Below are 20,340 nucleotides of genomic sequence, written 5' to 3' on the forward strand. Positions count from 1 at the left end.
AAGAGGTTGGGAAGAGAGAGAAGGGGAGGGCTGCCTTATCTGTGATTTATAACCTGGTGCTGAGATAGGCCAGGCTCCATCTCTGGGCTCTGAACCCGGTGCAGGGAGCAGAGCCGCCCAGAGAGTGAGTAATTAGAGTAAAAATGACCAAGTAGCTGCTCACTCCTTGAGCCTAGGTGGGAGAGCCTGGGCCAGTCCTCTGTTTATTCATTACTCAGGTGAAATGGGAAATCCAGGCAGGGAAGGAGCAAGATAGGATGTTGTAGGAGGATATAGGATAGTTGTAAAAACAGGCACGCAGAGTGCTGATATGTTCCAGAAAGAACGTGGGGTGGCTGGCAAAGCCCAGGTGATATTCCACGTTTTACTTCCCATGTCACCCTAGAAAGTATAAGGTTGATAGAGTTCTTTCTTTCGATCAGGGGTCTGCAAACTATATTTAGCCTCTGGCCAAAGCCAGCCCACCACATGTATTTGTAAATAGAGTTGTACTGGAACAAATGCTTCCTGCTGTGTGTATTGTCCATGGCTGCTTTGAGCTGCAGTGGCAGAGTGAGCAGAGGTGACACAGTATGTCTACAAAGCCTCAAATATTTACAATCTATTTATAGAAAGTTTGCTACCCCTGCTTGAGGCTCCTCTGGACAACATGGTATATTGTCCAGAGTATATTGTCCATCAACAACAGTGGTATTATCAGGCAGTTGTTCAAAGATAGGATTAATATATTTGGAAAACAGTGAAATCTGACTCTGATGTTCTAATAAATATTCAATAAATGTTGCAACACTTTCTCTGCAGTGAGACCAATTTAGAAATTGGATCACTCTATTAAGAGAAACTTTAGGATTCACAAGTCATAGGTCCAAGTCTTGGGCTTTGCATTGAATTGAACTCTAGAAAGCAAGGGTGAAGTGAGATGATCCACAGTTCTGACAAGTGACAGTTCTGAGGAGGCCCAGGAAAGTCCAACAGCAACGGAAGAATAGAAGCGGCTGTTTTCTCCCCTGTATCATGGCCAGGACACACCCTCTTTCCAACACATATCTCAACGTGTATTACCTGGCTGTTTTTTTTTTTTTTTTTTTTTAATATTCTTGCTTGGATGTTTTTGTGGGATGGGGTGGAGGAGTGATGTGAAGGGTTGGAATTGAAGTAACATATATACTGTGCACTAGGTAAGTCAGATAGGTACCCGGATTCTCTGTAACAATGGCCGCATACAGGACATGCCCATCATTTGCAAATTTAGGTTGCAATTGTAGCAGATTTTAGCTTTACACTGTGAAGCTTTCTTTCATCATTGCAGCTGAAAGGGATCTGTTCCTTTTCAGGCAAGAATGATAAATATGATGCTATATACTGAAAAGTCTCCCTACCGGTACCCATGGCAGACATTTGTAATTGAGCCCAGCACTCTTTCCTGCTGAACCCCACACAGTCTCCAGAATTCTTCTCACTGTAGAAAGGACTGCCAATCAATCTGAGTGACATGCCAGATGAAGCCTGTTTGCCACAGTCTTAGGGTACTGATTGCCAGCACCATGTTTGTCATTGGCGTGGCCTCCCATTGCAGTTATTTATGTGTCCATTTTAATTGTGTATGCCTTAAATACAGAATCTGTCATTGTTGTTATTTCTGGCTCTCTCTTTTTTTAAAGATTATTTTAGAGAGAAGATAGAGCAAGCAGGGGGAGGGGGAGGGAGAGAGAGAATCCCAAGCAGACTCCTTGCTGAGCGCAGAGCCTGATGCGGGGCTTGATCTCACAATCCTGAGATCATGACCTTGAGTGGGAACCAAGAGTTGGAAGCTTAACCAACTGAGCCACCCAGGTGCCCCTCTCTTTCTGTTTTAATGTAAGGTCCTCTAGGCCAGTACCAGGATCTCACATACTAGTGCCAGGCATAATGCCTCGCACATGGTAGACATTCAGCAGTGATTTGATCAATGTTGATCAGTCGCATTTAGGGAGGCCTCATGAGCTCCCTGTAATGATGGCTTCATGTTGGAGTGATGGCCAAAGCAAGGACCAGATTGGTCCCACTTCTAAGCCCCAGTGAGAGTTTGCAGGAGACCTGATAATTTGGAGGACAGGAGAACAGGTTTGACTTCAAGGGCTAAAGGAAGAGACCTCAATTTACTGTACGACTATTATATGCCTACTGTGTGCCTGAGACTGAGCTGACAGCTGAAGATACCAAGATGAATGTGACCCAGGTTCAGCCCTCCCTGAGCTGACACTGTGGAGGGTGGGTATGTGAGGGGAGAAGAAATTGTATAAAAATTACTGCTTTAAGGGCAGCCCAGGTGGCTCAGTGGTTTAGCGCCGCCTTTAGCCCAGGGTCTGATCCTGAAGACCCGGGATGGAGTCCCACGTCAGGTTCCCTGCATGGAGCCTGCTTCTCCCTCTGCCTGTGTCTCTGCCTCTCTCTCTCTCTCTCTCTCTCTCTCTCTCTCATGAATAAATAAATAAAATCTTTAAAAACTAATAAAAATAAAAATAACTGCTTATAGAAGGTTGGAGAAAACAAAAGCTAATTGAAAGATAAGAAATGGGTCACAGGAGGGTCCAGGAAGGGGTTCTGGGGCCTCACCTAGCTCTGCTTGCTCCATTCAGTTTCAGAAGAATCGGCGAGACCAGGACGCCACCAAACACAAGCTCATGGAGATCGCCAATTACGTTGATAAGGTGAGACCAGGTGTGTACTTTGTGGGAAAGGTGCCAGCACCTTAGAGGGGCCACAGGACAGGAGATCACATGGTACCTCAGCTGCCTCATGGATTGCTTACCCCCCACAGTTTCTGAGAGGCAATAGCAGTGGCATAGAGGCTTAGGGTAGTCATGACAAAGCCCTCAACTATGTGACCTTAGCCAGGTAAGTTGTTTTCTTTGGGTTGCAGTTTTGTTTTGTTATGCTTTTAATTTACAAAGCAGAGGGGCTGGCTTAAATCAATGGCTTCAATGGTTTTGTTTTCCTGGTGGAACCCTTCTTTTAAATGAAATCTTATGCCAGTGTCTAATATAAAAGTCAGGTAATGACAAACTCTCTAAACTAAAGCAGGGGTGAGGATCCAGAGTGCTATCCTCTTGCTCCTTCTCCTCACCCTTGCCAATGGCTTCCAGGGAACCTAGGACATGGAAGAGCCCAGTTTAAGAATGCTTTAAGGTTCTCTAAGCTTCCTTCCAGGTAAAAAGCTCAACACTTTTTAGAAAGCGTACACTGTGAAGGTTTCTTTCATCATTGCAGCTGAAAGGGATCTATTCCTTTTCAGGCAAGAATGAGAAATATGAGGCTACATACTGAAAAGTCTCCTTACCGGTACCCATGGCAGACATTTGTAATTGAGCCCAGCACCCTTTCCTGCTGAACCCCACACAGTCTCAGAATTCTTCTCACTGTAGAAAGCACTGCCAGTCAATCTGAGTGACATGCCACTGAAGATGGTATCTTCTGCTCATGTGACCACATTTTCTGACTTAGGGGAAGATTGGGGTAGGTCAGCATGGGAAAGATACAGAGCCTTAAAAGTTGAATGGGTTGTTTTGGGCCAATCTATATAGTCTCCATCTGTAAAATGGTTCTAAAATTAGTTATCTCTTAGACTGTGTGAATAGCTAACTTTCCCAGATCAGGACCTTTTAATCATGCCATTAGGAAATACCCAAATTGTTGAATTTTACTAGAACAGGCTGGTCTAGGACTTGGAAATACTTTGCTTATATGAAAAAGGGTATTTTTTATACTACAAAATGCAGTAGAATAGATAACCTTAAATTACAGTACTCTCTTGATAGGCCAGTAGTAAATGGTTTTTAAAAGTTAGATTTTAATGTTTGGGGTCACGGGTCTCTTTGAGAATCTGAAAACAGGGATGCCTGGGTGGCTCAGCGGTTGGGCGTCTGCCTTCAGCTCAGGGCGTGATCCAGGGATCGGGGATTGAGTCCCACATCGGGCTCCTTGTGGGACGCCTGCTTCTCCTGTGCCTGTGTCTCTGCCTCTCTCTCTGTGCCTCTCATGAATAAATAAATAAAATCTTAAAGAGAGAGAGAGAGAATCTGAAAACATTGTACAATTTCAGGGCACTCAGAGCACTTTTGATGCTTAACTCCAGGCCTATTAGGTATTCATGGTTCCCAGATCTAAAGGGGAAATTATTTTTTTTCAAAACAGAAGATAAAGAAGAGAATTTAAATTTTTTTTTGCTGGATTTACCAGCAAACTTGGTAGTGTTCCGAAGTCATCAGATGGGAGAGTTAATGGTCTGTGTTTTTGTTTTGCCTTAGATGGCTCTGGAAACACTGGTCAGTGTTCAGTGGCAGGTGAAAGTCAAACATCAGCATTTCCTGGAAGGAAGGCCTCCAGGGACACAGCTCAGTTGTCTTTCTAGCTCTTAGTTCATTCAACAATAACATTTAAATGATCCTACATCCCAAACACTCAACATCTGGGAAAACAGAAAAAGCTTGTTTCCTGGGGGGTATGTATACAGGAGGCAGACCCCGTTCTCACCATGTGACATCTATTGTTCTGGAGACCCAGCAGGTGGCAGACTTGGCTGGGCCTCCCCATTGTGAACTCTCCAGCTGGTCTGGGTGGTAGAACCAAGAGTGCCTATGAAAAATGGAAGCGAGAAGATACCATGGCCTGGCCCGTATTTGAAGCCCCTAGCCTTGCCTGGCTGGTCCCTTCTGGAGAGTAGTCTGAGTTTTCTCCTGAGCAGCTGATTTTAGTCACCCTGGCTAGGGTGAAAGAAGGCAAACCCAACTTCTCTGAGGCTTGCTGATCCAGCAACTTGTAAAACTGGAAGGAGTGGCACTAATTTGCTGAATCATGAACCCAATCCAAAATGTTTTTCCTTAACTGTGAAAAAGCCAAGTTTTACGTCCTTAAAAGCTCCCTCAGGCAGCAAGTTCAAACCCTTTATTCTCTGTAATGATTGACCTGGCACAAAATGGGAAAATGACTTTCCTTTGAAATCAACTGCTACTTCACTGAATCTGGAGCCCATCTTACACCACAACTTCTGGGGGGCAAGATGAGTCTCTGGATGTGTAATAGGCCAGCACTGAAGCAGTGAGGGTCTTGAGTGGCTCTGGGGTCTGATCTGATAATCTGGGCCTTAATCCTGGCTCCACCATCCTCCTGCTAAGACTTTGGGCAAGTTACTGAACTTTTCTAAGCTTCCGTGCTTGGAACATAGAATGTGCTTGATAAACATTGATGTTACGATTGTTGTTTTTAGCAGCTGCAGTACCTGCCAGTTTTGGATTTAAGATGGTATCTTCTGCTCATGTGACCTAGATTTGCGTGCAATTTTTTTTTTTTTTTTTCAGAGTAACTGCCTCAGTAATCTCTAGGGTAGGCCAAAGAATCCTTTGAACCTATGCCTTCCGTGGTACTTAGCTTTTTCTTTCTTTTAAAGGTTGTATTTATTTATTTATTTATTTATTTATTTATTTATTTATTTATTTATTTATTTATTTATGAGAGACAGAGAGAGGCAGAGGCACAGGCAGAGGGAGAAGAAATTTTTTTTTTATCGTATTTGATAGCAGCTTTTTTTTATTGGTTACAAAACCTAAGCCCATATACAAAATTAGGAACACATTTAGATGCCTCTTTTGAAAGAACGTTTTAGTCTTTTTTAACTGAGTTTAAAAAAAATAAAAACAATGCAATTTTTCAACACTGTTCTGAAAACTTAAAAGTGCAGCAATATACTTAGTTTCCTTTGTCTACGAAATGGCGCAATTCCAATTCCAAACTGATAAGGTCACAACAAATTGAATCAAGCAAATGCACACATATGTCTGCACTACTTGATGCTAATGTTCACTTATGTTGTTAGTTCACACTTAAAACACAAGAGGAAATAGGAATCGGCACAGTAGAGGCCCAATTTAATCTCAATGTGTGCAAAATTTAAAAGGTAACTGTAAGGAGTATGGAGAGTCCAGAAGAAACTAACCTGGAAGGGGTACAATTCACAATATCAAGAAGATTTGGACTTTAAGGGTTTCACCGAAGTTTGTGACCTTAATTAGCTTTGACTTTGTTATTCCTACTTTTAGTGAACACCACACAGTTTCAAAAATTTCGACTACAGTGTCTGAACAGGATGCAGTTACCATATGAAGCTTTAACTCAAAATTTGGATAAAGAAAAAAAGGCACAATGAACTTCAACTCAATTTTATGTGCACAAGAGTTGAAAAATCTGAGCCACCTTAAAGAGAAATTGATTCTAAAATTTACAAAACCTATAAATAATCAGAGGCCAAACCACTATATTAAAACAGATTCTCTAGCAAGTAAAAATCTTGCAGTTTAAACATACGCTTGTATCCATTTCAGATACAAGACAAAACTCACTCTTTAAAGTGGCTCCACCTTGGCAGATACATATATTTGTAATGGGACTCATCCCAGGATCCTGAGAACACACCCTGAGCTGAAGACAGATGCTCAACCACTGAGCCACCCAGGTGCCCCCAGTAGTACTTTGCTTTAAAGAAAACGCTCTTCCTGTTTATATGTGCACGAGGTGAAACATACCACATCACAAACACCAGGTGTAGCTCTACTCTGAAGGAACCTGGGAGTCAGGTCTCATTTATAGAATTTCAGGATCTCTGGTTTGGACAGAACTCTAAACGGTATCTGGGACCTTCGCAGTCTCATGCTGGCCACCTGTTTGTGGCCTTTGTGACAAAGCCCAAACAGCTCCAGTGACAGGAAAGGAAACTTTCAAGAATAAGTGTATCTAGCTACTTGTATATTATGTACACCCATTTACTCCAAAATGAGTGGGAGACCTCACACAAAAATGCATCTCTGTACAATTTGGTATCTCCATACAGCGAAATACCATTTAGCAATACAAATAATGACAGACATAGACCATGAGATGGATGAATCTCAAAAATATGCTAAGTGAAGGAAGCCAGAAACAAAGACTACATATTCTGTAATTCTGGTAATTCTGGTTATAGGAACCGCCTAAACCTCCATCTCAGGCTTCTTTCCTCTAAGCTTAATGACCCATCTCTGGCACCAGAACGTTGTGTATCTTTCTCAGCATCTCATTGATTCCTTCTGAAAAACGTGAACAGCAGCCCCTGTTGCCTCCATGCCCTTCGAGGAATGTACAGGAGAGAAATCCGGCCCCTGTTCCAAGTGCTGAGGCTAGGGAGGGGCATATAAATCTCCTGGTGTTGACAGATGATGCTGTGGCATTCGTGTGTGCTTTTTCAGTTTTACCGATCCTTGAACATCCGGATTGCCCTCGTGGGCTTGGAAGTATGGACTCACGGGAATATGTGTGAAGTTTCCGAGAACCCCTACTCTACTCTATGGTCATTTCTCAGTTGGAGGCGCAAGCTGCTCACCCAGAAGAACCATGACAACGCACAGTTAATCACGTAAGTGGCCTCTTTCCATGTGCGTTTCCTCGGGCCTGGCTGCACAGCCCCTGCCTGCAGTGCGGGTGCTGTGCTGTCCGCCGCCCTCCCCCAGTGCTGAGAGTGGGTGGTACTAGCCATCCTGCCTCTCTGGTCTAAATAATCACTTACTTCTCAGATGTGTGCTCTGCCCCCAGTACACCCAGGAAAATATCAAAACCCTAAGAGTCTTAACAACCCCAAGAAGTGTTTATGATCTAGGTGAGAAAATTAGACTTAGGCCATGTTCAGGTGAACCTCTGAAACAGTTGGATGTATATCGGGAAGTGGCTGACTGTTGGGGGCTGCCTTCAAACAGACTTTCTAGGGGGCTCATTTGGGTCTTCCTGGTGCTTTATTTTAGTAGGCGTGGTAATTTCCCAAAGCAGTAGCAGAAGAGAGGCTTCCTTAGGTTGCCCTTCACGTTGTTCCTGGGGGCTCAGGGCTGAGACCCTGAACCAGTTCCAGTGGCAGATAGCGTAGGAACCGTGCGTTTGGTGGGAGGGAGACATTGGGGGGTGGAGGGTGTTGTGCTGGAATTTCTTCAGTCCTGGAGAGAAATGAACAGATAGTGTTGGGAATCATGGTGGCACATGAGGCCCCCCAGGGGAGGGGTGTACATTTGATGTTTTTAGTGTTGACTTCCAATGGTATTCTGAGACAGTTGTAGCAAAAGGCACAGACATAGCAAGGCTATTTTCCTTTTGCTCCCTAAAAATATCTCTCTGAATCAATAATCATTTGTTCACTCTTAAAAAGAAATGGGGAAATAAATGTACCCAAACTCTGGCTGTGGTTATTTCACAATGGAACCTTCACCTAGGAAGTTTTTGGGTTTTGCTTGAATTTGCAAAGCTTGGTTGGTGTCCTGCTTTGGGCAAGACCTTGAATCCAGGTGTCCAGTAGGACTTCCTCAGGGCCATGTCTAAGTTTATAAGATAACCTGTGGGGCTTCATAGAGATTTGCATATGTTTTATGTGTTCTTTTGCAGATTTTTTTCTCTAAAGAACAATCTGCCTTCAATTCAGCAAACATTTATTGAGTGCCCTCTGTGTGTCAGATTCTATGCTAAGTTCTGGTGACACCCAAATAAATAAGGTCATCTTGGCTCTCAAACATCTCATGGTCTAGATGAGAAGATAAACATGGAGATACGAAAGCACCACATAATGAATTTCCATGTGGAGCCTTTAAATAAATTCCATGTTTGTGGCATGCCTGAGAATACTGGTGTTTTATTCATTCCCTCTCCCCTGTCCTGGATGGATACAGCTGAGAGAGGGATGCATTGTACTGGAGGCATGTAGCTGGCTGTTGGCAGATTTGCCTCACAATTGCAAAACAGAGGCAGAAACAGCTCATCTTTGCACCCAGCTGCACTTTGTGAGGCTCTTGATGGGACACATCTGTTTCCTTGGCCCCAGGGTGATGAGGAAATGAAGCATCAGCCCCCACAGCTGCTGCCCAATCCCCCCACCGCATACCCATACACATACCATAGAGCCAGGGATATGGCAATGGGACCCTGGCAGCTGACAGAAGTGCTCATGAGTCATATTAGCATCAGGACCTGTGCCACTCTTTCCTCAGCTCCTCCCCTTGACCTTTTCCTCTGCAGCAGGAATGGGATGCAGCTTTGTGAGCCCTGCCCATTTCCTTCCAGGGAACGGGGCTCTGGGCATATTGTGGGAAAAAGTGACCTTTTGCTCCCTCCATTTCTCTGAAGCAGTGAGAGAGTAGGTGAGAGGTGTGGTGACCTGGAAGTTGTCCAACTGGCCTAGAATACCGGGGTTTCTCTCCTTGGGAATGATCTGGCAATGTCAGCAGGGCCAAGGAACGCCATGAGGGCTGTCCACTCCTGAGTGACCTTCTCTTGTTCCTTCCTGCAGGGGCATGTCTTTCCATGGCACCACCATCGGGCTGGCCCCCCTCATGGCCATGTGCTCCGTGTACCAGTCTGGAGGAGTCAACATGGTGAGTCTCAGCCAATATGTTGATGCTGCAGAAGGCAGAAAACTGCCTCATGGGACAGGAGGAAAAAATGTGGAAAAAAATGTTTATATTTATTATTGTGGGGGAGAAAAAAAAGCTTGACATCAAGGAGGGCAGTTGTTTAAAATGAAGTCATTAAGTTCTAAGAGATGGAGGTACCCAGGGGTGAATTTTCATTTCTTTATAGTTCATCCCCAATTTTCAAGCTCAGGAGAACCCTGGAAGTGATTACATTACATCTAGTGATGTCAGCTAGGTCTCTTGTGTTCCAAACCAGGGGCTGGAGAACATACAGTAGATAATAGAGATAAAAATTATTTTTTAATCCTCAGTTTTGTGTTTTTATGCATGTTATTATGAAACAATTGCTTGTCTCAAAGTCATGGTTAGGAAATTACTGCCTTCTTTTGAAATTCTCTCTGGCTTGGTGGGACTGTTTTGACTATCCATTTCTAACCTGTGAAGTAGATGGAGGCCTGCTCTCCATCTGTTTGTCCACCCCTTTATCTACCCTATATTCATCCACAGATGTAGCATGACAGTTAAAGCACAGGCTTTCATCACCGAACCTGATGTGCTGTTCATGGAATCAGTGGACAGCTGTGAGGCCTGGCTAAGAAAAGACAGAAACAGGGAGTATGGAGAGCTGCCCTCTTGACTCTAACTCTCTCCTTGGGCAGGACCACTCTGAGAATGCCATTGGTGTGGCTGCCACCATGGCCCATGAGATGGGCCACAACTTCGGCATGAGCCACGATTCTGCAGAATGCTGCTCAGCCAGCGCAGCTGATGGCGGGTGCATCATGGCAGCTGCCACTGGGTGAGTCAAGCGCCATGACAAGGAGAGCAGAACATTTGAGGACAGTATAACCCAAGTGTTCCTCCCAGTTGGCCCTAGGAGCCTCTGTTATACCTCTTGCAGGGGCCATGGAGGGAAATGCAGTTTACAACAAAGAAATTGAAAGAGAACTAAGAAAGCAAATGTGTGCAAGGAACATTAGGTTTGTAGCAGGTACTTTGGTGCTGGTGGAACCCTAGATATACTTGATTTCTGTCATAGAGTTCTCAGCTATAAAATTGGCCTGACCGCATGTTTCTTTTTCATTTCTTGAATTTTTGAAGAGGACCTATGTTGAATAGCCCCAACCCTTCAATCTCTCCGTCCCAAGGAAATTTGGTCAGTGCTGATTCAAGATTCTGATGTAGCCTACCCAACAAGGAAAAGGGAGGGGAGCATCCATGCCTGCATAGTGACCCCTCCAGGAATTTACAGGTTGCATTTACCATGAGGATAAGAACAAGCCAGCTACATCTCCCTGTATTTGTGAGGATTTTTTTTTAACCAGAGCCTTTGAAAGAGAAACAGCCACAACTCTTAATATTTAGTATCTGGACTCATACAGCAGAGAACATTGGGTTCTCCCAAGACCTGAGTTGCTCTTTTGAAGGCATCATGGTGGGAGTTTGTGTTCCCTTTACCCCAGACCATTAGAGCCTACTTATGGTTCTTAGGGAATGGTATTTCAGTGTCTTTAAGAGGAAATGCACTTTTCTTGGAGTTCCATCATCCGGTGTTTTCCATTGCTTCTTGGCTGTGACATACAAAGGATGATGTTGACGTGCAGGATGCAGCTCCATGGGTCATGTTCAAATCCCTAAGAGCTTACCATGAAGTCCATCCCTTTCTCTCTCAATCTAAAAAGCATATTTATAGTCCTGTGGTTGAGAGTTATATTAATTACTACACAATTTTGTTTTTAAACTAGAGGCAAATATAAACTACTAAAGTAGTTTAAAAATTGTTGGCCACAAATTCCTGGTGACAGAGCTGACAACTGAAGGGAAACCTCCAGTGTATAACTTTTAGTTGGTTTAGAACAGGATAACTCTTCCTTTATAGACCCAAATTGTGGTACTGACCTGCTGCTAGAGAATATATGACTTCTGATTCTTTTTTTCCAATAGCAGGACCCAGGACCTTTCATAATCTGGTGATGAAACTATGCATTTGTGAATTGCTGGTTGAGTTTGGAGTGCTGCCTGCATCCTTAGAATAGAGGTCATAAGATCACTGGCCCAATGAAAAAAATTAAACCCATGATCTTGGCTTTTTTTGGCTTGGTCTTCAGTTCCAAGAAAATCTCCATCTGATAAAAGCTTCAGGAAAAGTTTGGGTTGGCTAGTATTTTATTCAGCTCTAAGACTCAGGAAACCTATTGTAACATATTCATAACCCTTTATTTATTGCAACCTCTTCCTACAAAGGGAAGAAACTGCTGCTTCTGATTCTCAGACACCTCCTTGCACAGTGAGGGGAAAAAAGAACATTATGGGGTGGTTAGAAAGAATTGTAAGAGAATGTATCAGCGATGTTCTAAGAGGACAGAATGTGTGTGCGTGAGACGGTGGGGGTCTGAGTCTAGGTGGAATCAGCATCATAGGCAGCAGGATTAAGACTATTCTGGCTGCTTGCTGCTCAGATTCCCAATCAACTCCAGCCTTATTCTCTGCCAGGCATCCCTTTCCAAGAGTGTTCAATGGATGCAACAGGAAGGAGCTGGACAGGTATCTGCAGTCAGGCGGTGGGATGTGTCTCTCCAACATGCCAGACACCAGGACGCTGTATGGAGGCCGGAGGTGTGGAAACGGTTACCTGGAAGATGGGGAAGAATGTGACTGTGGGGAGGAAGAGGTAAGGTGGCATGGTAGTGCTAGCAGGAAGGGAAGATTGTGCACTGGTTTCAAATCTTAAAGTCAAAGAGAATGCAACCGAACACTTCTGAGTCTTAGGCATTTCCCACATTCACTTGGCTATTAAAGACCCCGTCACCAAACAGATGTGGACCATTTTTGCAGACCCTCTCAGTTTTAGGTTGGCACTGTTGGTGTCCAGGTCAGGGTGGGATTCTCCTTGTGAGTGTCTGGTCTAACCAAAGCCTATAATCTCCTCCCCAGGGCAGTTACAGATGGCCTTCCTTGTCCTCCAGCTCCACTGATTTTTTTTTCAATGCCACACAGCTGGATATATGAACTTGAACCTGGGCCCTAAGGATGCTTAAAATAATAAGCTTATGCTACTTGGCCTAGAGAAGAGATGATTGAAAGAGGATGTAGGAAATACTGTTAGGTCTGGAAAGGGCTGCTGCAGGAAGAAGGAACAGAACTGTTTGTGTGCAAGCTGTTTCCTCCTTCTCTTCAGAATGAGTGGTGGGCATGCAGCATGGTGCTGTCATTTTTGACAGATGTGTGTTATTTTTTGCAAAAAAGCGGAACTGGATAGTTTCATGTCTATTTTCTGGAGGATAAGATATGCACGTTAACATATGCAAAACAGTAAATTGTGGAAGGGGAGGCTGAGGGTGTGTGTAAGACTATTTGATTTTATAACCTTCCCTATGGTTTGATTTTTGTTTTTTAGTTTTGCATGGTTTTAGAGAGAGAGAGAGAGAGAGCAGAGGTGGAGCTTGGTGAGAGGGAGAGAGAGTATCTTAAGCAGACTCCACACTCAGTGCACAGCCTGACTCAGGGCTCAATCTCACGACACTGAGATCATGACCTGAACCAAAGTCAAAGTCAGATGCTCAACTGACTGAGCAACCAAGCACCCCTGATTTTTGTCTTTAATGTCAGCACATAACTTTCATAATAAAATAAAAACTAGTTAGAGGCTCTGCCATCCCCACCACCATGAGTTCAGAGAGATCAGTCCAGACCCATCAGAAAGGAGGGAGTTGTCCGTCTTACCATGGAGAGTCTAGTGGAGTTGAGGAGCAATCCACAAGTGGGCTCAGCCAGTTGGCTTATGTTCAGCACATATTTACTGAGTGTGGGGCACTATGTTGGGTGCTAGGGATAGGATGGATAGCAAAAATAGACATGGTTCCTGTCCTTGTGGAGCATATCATCTACTGGGGGAAACACATTGACCAAATAATTACAAAAGTATATGAGTATGATCTGTGGTAAAGGTTTAGGAAGGCCAGTGATATTGTGCTGTGAGCATTTGCAGTATGAGAAGAGCTGCTCTACTCAGGTGGGAGTGTGACTTCTGATCCCATATCCAAAGGCTAAGTTAGGAGTTACTGAGGAGCACAAGAAGAGAAAGCACATTTCAGCGAGAGGAGGAACTATGCCCTGAAGTGGGAAGGAACACGGTCTGCCTGGAGCCTGGGATAGTGGGAGACTAATGGACGGAAAGTATCCTTTTCCTTCTCTTACGGGAAACAAGTGGATGGGCATCATAGTCAGGCATGTAATGTGTCCCTCCAACACGCTAGACCTGGACAGTTAGGGTTATGATATGGTTCATTAGCATGGGACAGTTCCCAAGCAGACATGGCTTGAATTCAGGTGCAGCACTTGCTGGGTGTGTACCTTGACCAGCATAGGACTTATTTGAGCTCCATTTCCCCATCTGTGAAATGGGAATAATCCTGCCTCACAAGGCTGTGATGGACCTATGCATGGAGCCTGCCTGGCGCATTGTCAAGAAATGGTTTGGGATAGATAGGCCTATGAATATAGTAGGGGTGTGATAAGGACACTTGGGGGTCATTGGGGTGTCTCATCATCTTTTAGAGATTTTGTTTATTTGAGAGAAAATGAGCAAGAAAGGGAGAGAAAGAAAGCAAGAACACGAGTGGGGGGAACAACAAAGGGACAGAAGCAGACTCCTCACCGAGCAGGGAGTTTGATGCAGGGCTTGGTCCCAGGACCCTGGGATCATGACCTGAGCCGAAGGCAGAAGTTTAACTGACTGGATCTCCAGGTGCCCCTCATCATCTTTTAAATTTCATGCTGTACATCAGCAAATCAGGACCCATAAGGCAAGAAGGAAGAGAGGAGAGCATGGAACCCCTAAAGACCTTCTGTTTCAGAAAGGTCCAAGCCAGTGAAGAGTGAGGAAGAGCAACCGATGGGGAGGGCAGTCTAAGGAACTGTGTTCAGTTGGGAGGCTCACCCAACTGTCTTGGGTGGCTCAGTCAGTTGAGCATCTACCTTCAGCTAGTTAGTATGATCTGTGGTAAAGGTTTAGGAAGGCCATGGCTCAGGCCATGATCTCAGGGCCCTGGGATCGAGTCCTGCATCGGACTCCCTGCTGGACGGGGAGCCTGCTTCTCCCTTTCCCTCTGCCTGCTGCTCTGCCTGCTTGTGTGCTCTCCTTCTCTGTCAAATAAATAAATAAAATCTTTAAAACAAAAAACTGTGTTCAGACCTTATTGCAGCATAGCTTTTGCTTTTGATGGCCTTTTCTTATGGGATAAGAGGCCTGGGGCTGTGAGGGCAAGAAGGGCAGCAGTAGAAGACAGGGTCTCTGGACATTCTATTGGGAATGAGAAAAATAAATCCCAGAATTCCTATATAGTATAATATTATGCTAAAAATCGTGTTTTGGAAGAACACAGGACTGCAGGGGCAAATGTACATATTATATTACATTAAAAAGCAGTATGGATACTATCATTTTGTAAACTAAATATGTATCTATATGTGAAGAGGACAATGCCTGGTAAATATTCACAATCAAAATGTAGTTGTGTCTGTGTTGTGATGTTGCTGGCGATTGTGCATTTATGTATTTTTGGTGATAAATATACATTACCTTCATTATAAACCTATAAAATGAAATTTTTGGTAAAAATTTTCTAGGGAGCCTGGGCCCCAAGGGCATGGGGGGCAGGGCTGGGGAAATGTGGGATGTGGATGAAGGGCTTCACTCCACCCCAACTCCTGTCTCCCTGCTCTGCTGCCCCAGAGGCTCATGGACATTCCCTCTGCTTCTGCAGGAATGTAATAACCCGTGCTGCAATGCCTCCAACTGCACCCTGAGAGAAGGGGCGGAATGTGCCCATGGAGCCTGCTGTCACCAGTGTAAGGTAAGAGGCCCTTTGCCTACCCCGCCCCGCAGAGCTCCAGCGTTCTGACCTGACAGCCCAGTGTTCTGCTGGGGGCTGATGGTCAGGATTCAGCCTCCATCCCAGGGAAGGGATGGCATCAAAGTTTCAGAAACATGGATCTGGGCTGGCCCCTGGGATGAAGTTTACTATTTTCTATACCATGCCTCCTGGCTTCAAATCATCCCAGAGGGCTGTGCATACTGGAAGATGGAAGACTTAAAAAAAAAAAAAAAAAAAGGTATCCAGAGAGAGTAGGCTTGATTTTATTTGGAGATCATAATAATCATCATAAAAATTTTGGTTAATATTAATGGACTTAGTAGATGGCAGGCACTATGCAGGGAATTTTATATATATTGTCTCATTCAAGCCTCACAAAAGTCCCATGAAATGTATATTAATATCCTCAATTTAAGATGAGTAAACTGCAGTTCAGAGGGGATAAGTGGCTTATCCCAGGTCACACAGCAAGAGGGGGCTGAACCACATTTTTCTACCCCTGGAGCCTACACTCCTGATGTGGAAAATACTGCTACTAATCTTACTATATCTTTATAGTCTCTTATCTATAATTCTGAAATTCAGAAAATTCTAAGAACTGGGAAAAAAGTTTCTTAACTCTTCTGGTAGCAAATTTTACCTGAATTGACATAATTATGGTCTTTAAAACACACACACACTTAAAGTGAATATTTCTATTTTGTTGTAGAAAAATTAATGTGTTTGTTAATAAAGTATAATCCCAGGTGTTGCTGGGGGGGTCATATAATAAATATACCTATATAACATATGAATGTATATACCCACCTGTGTGTATGTATACATGTGTGACGTCTGCTTTCTGAAACCTGAAAAGTTGGAGCCCATTGGCCCCAAAGTTTTGGATGAGAATTGTGGACCTGTGCTTCCACCTAGCACTTGCTGAGTGAGTGCTCTTTACGAGCTAGGTAACTGTTGAAGTGCTCTATTTGAATACAGTCCTTGTAACAATCCCTTGAGAAAGTTATTATCCCATTTATTCCGTGCCATCCCAGAGAGATTCAATAGCTGCCCCAGGCTCCACTGCTGGTTAAGAAGCTAGGATCTGAACCCAGGCACACTGGCTCCAGGTGTGTCCTCTCTACCTCTATCCTCCTTCGTGATAGAGATGTGTCCTGAGTCTTCCTCCTCCACACAGGGCCACCGGCAACAAGAGGCTCTATCTATCATCTATCTAAAAATTTTTTTATTTATTCATGAGAGATGCAGAGAGAGAGACAGATACATAGGCAGAGGGAGAAGCAGGCTCCCTGTAGGGAGCCTGATGCAGGACTCAATCCCAGGACCCTGGGAACATGACCTGAGCCAAAGGCAGATGCTCAACCACTGAGCCACCCAAGCGCCCCTACTCCATGCTTTTAGCAAGCTGCTCAGCATGGCCTGTTCTCTGCCTTCTCTCCTAGGAAAGCCCTGCGGGTGGTGTGGGGTCACCTGGGAGGAGGGAAGAGGAGGGCACTGTTCTCAGATGTAGCTTTTCTTATGGGGAAACTCACCATTTGATTTGACTCTAGGGTTGACTTGGCATCTCCTCATGGAGTTGTGTTGGTTGGTTGGAGGAGGGAGTCCTTTGAGGCTTGGACCATGGCCTGAGAATAAGCATGGACAATGTCCACTCAGTTCAAGTCTCAGAAAGGATTTTCTGGAGAGAAGTGTGTGCAGAAACATGAAGCTTGGAGTCTGAGACCTTCATTTCAAGCCCTGGTAGTGCAATTTGGGGCAGCATAGTAACCATCTTAGTGTAGGTTCCTTATTTGTAAAATGGGGTGGTCAGTAACACTGACCACTCAGTGAGACTGGAAGATTCAAATGGCAAACTTAGTCTTTATCATTGCCATGGCTGTGCTATTGATCAGGTTATTTGGTTATTTTATCTCCAGAAAGAGGCAAATAACAGCTTCTGCCTCATGGATATTGTGAAGCTCACATGGGATCAATATGTGTAACTTAGTCCAGTGCTTGGCTCAGTAACGGGAGTATATTATTGCTGAAATGCTTTGTAAATTCAGAGGTGATGTGTGAATACTAGTTTACACACATTTGTGTGTATATATTAGGGGGCCTGGCTCTTCCACCACTTACTGACCACCAGACTTTTGGGACCTTGCTTAACCTCCTCTGCCTCAGGTCTCATCATCTGTAAAACAGGGATAATTATATTACCTAGGACTCTCATGAAAAGTGAATGAGGTAATATTGGTACCAGGCACTAAAGTGGGGGCTTCACAAAAGTGGCCATGATTACTAAAACACTTAGTAAACTGTAAATTGTTGCGTAAATTGTTGCATAAATATTATTCTTACTTACTTCTTCAAACTGCTGAGAAGAGGAAATGAGTTAACATTTGTGAAAAAACACCTTGAAAACCTCTAAGTCATTATTCATATTAGAAGGCTGATGATGGTTTAAGTTAATGAGGTCATGCCAAAGACAGTCTCTGGAACAATGGAAATGGGAAAACTCTCACGAGAGTGATGCTCACAAGTTCTTTGCTGGAAGAATTGAGGGCATTTGAGACATTGACTGTTTTTCCCGTCTGGTTCATTCAGCTGCTGGCCCCTGGGACCCTGTGCCGTGAGCAGGCACGGCAGTGTGACCTCCCAGAATTCTGCACGGGCAAGTCTCCCCATTGCCCCACCAACTTCTACCAGATGGACGGCACCCCCTGTGAGGGTGGCCAGGCCTACTGCTACAATGGCATGTGCCTCACCTACCAGGAACAGTGCCAGCAGCTCTGGGGTCCTGGTAAGGCACCTCCTACAGAATGGCCCTCCTCCCACCCCACTACTTCCAAGCCAGCCCTCCACTCCGTCAGGCCCCCGACGTAGCTTAGATCCTTGACTTCAACATGGCCTCTCTAGATACTCCCTGTCTCCCTCCCCTTGACTCAGAGTAGACTTTCAGAGAGAGAGAGAGACAGTGAACAGTGTCCTTCCCAAGGTCCTTGATGTTTTAAATTCCCAGAGTGGGTGAATAGAGAATAATCATCCAGCAGAAAGATGGGCAGAGCATAGGAACAGAAAATGAAATTCAGATGGCCCTAGGCTGTAAGAAAATATTTAACCTCATTCATATTAAGTGGAAGCAAGTGATAACTATTATGAGATAGGATTTCTCATATGTCAGACTGGCAAAGACCGAAAAGTTAATATAATAATACCATAACTATGATGGTAAGAGTGGTGATAATGTAGCGTGGAGAATGTGGGGAAACACAGAGTACAGCCTTTCTGGAAAGCAATTTGAAGATATCAAAAACTATATGAATTTCTCTTTGGACCCCTCTATTCCACTACTTAGGAGTGTATCCTATCCTGGTATTTGTGCACGTATGTGAAGGTAGATTTATAAAGATTTCCACTGCAGCAGTGTTAGTGATAGCAATAGCAACCCATATATCCTTCAGTAGGACGGATTAAATTAATCCTGGTACACCCATGTAGTGGAATACTCTGCAGCTGAATAAAAGAAGGAGGCAACTCTGTGTGTACTGAATAAAAACACCTCCTACAATAAGCCCAAAGTGCAAGATGCAGAACAGTGAATAGAATTACTGCCATTCTTTATTAGATTATCTCTAGAAGAGATACAAGAATTGTATCTAGAAGATAGAGAGATACAATTACCTTTAGAAGATACATTGCTAATTGTGACTGCTTCTTCAGGTTGTGGAGAAGTAGGAACTGGAATGGCTACTTAGAAAAATAAAGACATATTTCATTTCTTTAAAATTTTGTGCATGTATTACCTATTTTACAATCTGAAATAAGACAGAGCTTTTTCCTTACAGAGAAGGTAAACACACAAACCTCTCACAGACATAATACTTCAGTAAGGTGTAAAGAACTGGTATATACCCTTTTTCTATGAGCAGGGTTTGATGAGAAGTTGGGGGTACCCAAAAACAGTACAGAAAGAAAAAGCTGAACATTCCTTCCCCCAAAAAATTCTTAATTTTTTACCAAGGGCTAGCTTTGCACTTTGGGGGGCTTCTGAGTTCTACAAAAGTTGGCTAATGTGCTGACAAATGTTTCTTGCTCACCCAGGAGCCCGGCCTGCTCCTGATCTCTGCTTTGAGAAGGTGAATGTGGCCGGGGATACCTTTGGAAACTGTGGGAAAGACATGAATGGGGAACACAAGAAATGCAACATGAGGTAATGACCACAGGGCCAACCCTGTAAGATTAAGGTTGACCGAGCAATTTCTCCTCTGTCCTCACTTCTGCCCAGCTCAGCAGCATGGGCCTTTAAATAAATTGTCAGAGTCAGTCATGAATTTCAGGCCCATTGTGGGACAATGTACAGTCTAAAGAAGTCAAAAGGAGAGCGTGGATGGCAATGCTTCCTAGAAAGCTGGTCAGACTTCTCTTGGGACCTTACAGTCGGGTAGGGAATCAGCTCTCTCGGGTCATTTTTGTGGGATGCTAATTGTACCCTCATCTGAGTAACCTGTCACTCATTTATTCATTCATTTCAACCAACCATTCCCGCAGCCATCCATCTATTCATCCACCCATCCACCCATCTACTATCTGTTGAGAGTTTGCTATGTGCCAAATACTATGCTGAATACATGGAACTTTTCATTACAATACATATAACAAAGCTGTGGAGAAGCCACCCAACTTGGTCTTACTAGATCAAGGTCTTACTTAATAGGTCAGCCTTTCCTTAGTAGGTCCCAAGGTAAGTTACACCTAAGTTGAGATCTGGAGAAATTACCTAGTTGAACAGAATGGGCAATGGTGCGGGTACACAGGAGATGAGTAGAGAGAAACTGGTGGTAGGAGGAGCTGGTAGCAGTTTGTATAGTTAATGCATAATGTGGGGGTGCATTGGGGAGGCAATGGCTGAGAAATGAGCCTGGACAGTTGAGCAAGCACCAGATCATGAAAAGCCTTGAATGCATGACTAGGACAGTTTGGACTTTGGCTTGAGAGGAGTTTGGAAATTAGACTCCAGTGGGGGCAAG

General features: G+C 44.1%; 1 protein-coding gene across 1 annotated transcript in view; it reads left to right on the forward strand.

Moving 5' to 3' along the window:
- Positions 1 to 20,340, forward strand: part of ADAM19 (ADAM metallopeptidase domain 19) — an 83,345-nt gene that overhangs the window by 50,152 nt on the left and 12,853 nt on the right. The window contains exons 8-15 of the mRNA XM_072824340.1: positions 2,619 to 2,690; positions 7,257 to 7,423; positions 9,332 to 9,416; positions 10,115 to 10,254; positions 11,949 to 12,126; positions 15,221 to 15,310; positions 17,918 to 18,113; positions 19,415 to 19,523. Of these exons, the coding sequence (XP_072680441.1) occupies positions 2,619 to 2,690; positions 7,257 to 7,423; positions 9,332 to 9,416; positions 10,115 to 10,254; positions 11,949 to 12,126; positions 15,221 to 15,310; positions 17,918 to 18,113; positions 19,415 to 19,523 (1,037 nt within the window). The remainder of the gene's footprint in view (positions 1 to 2,618; positions 2,691 to 7,256; positions 7,424 to 9,331; positions 9,417 to 10,114; positions 10,255 to 11,948; positions 12,127 to 15,220; positions 15,311 to 17,917; positions 18,114 to 19,414; positions 19,524 to 20,340) is intronic.

This window comes from Canis lupus, chromosome 4, assembly GCF_048164855.1.
Source record: "Canis lupus baileyi chromosome 4, mCanLup2.hap1, whole genome shotgun sequence".
Taxonomy (NCBI): Eukaryota; Metazoa; Chordata; class Mammalia; order Carnivora; family Canidae; genus Canis; species Canis lupus.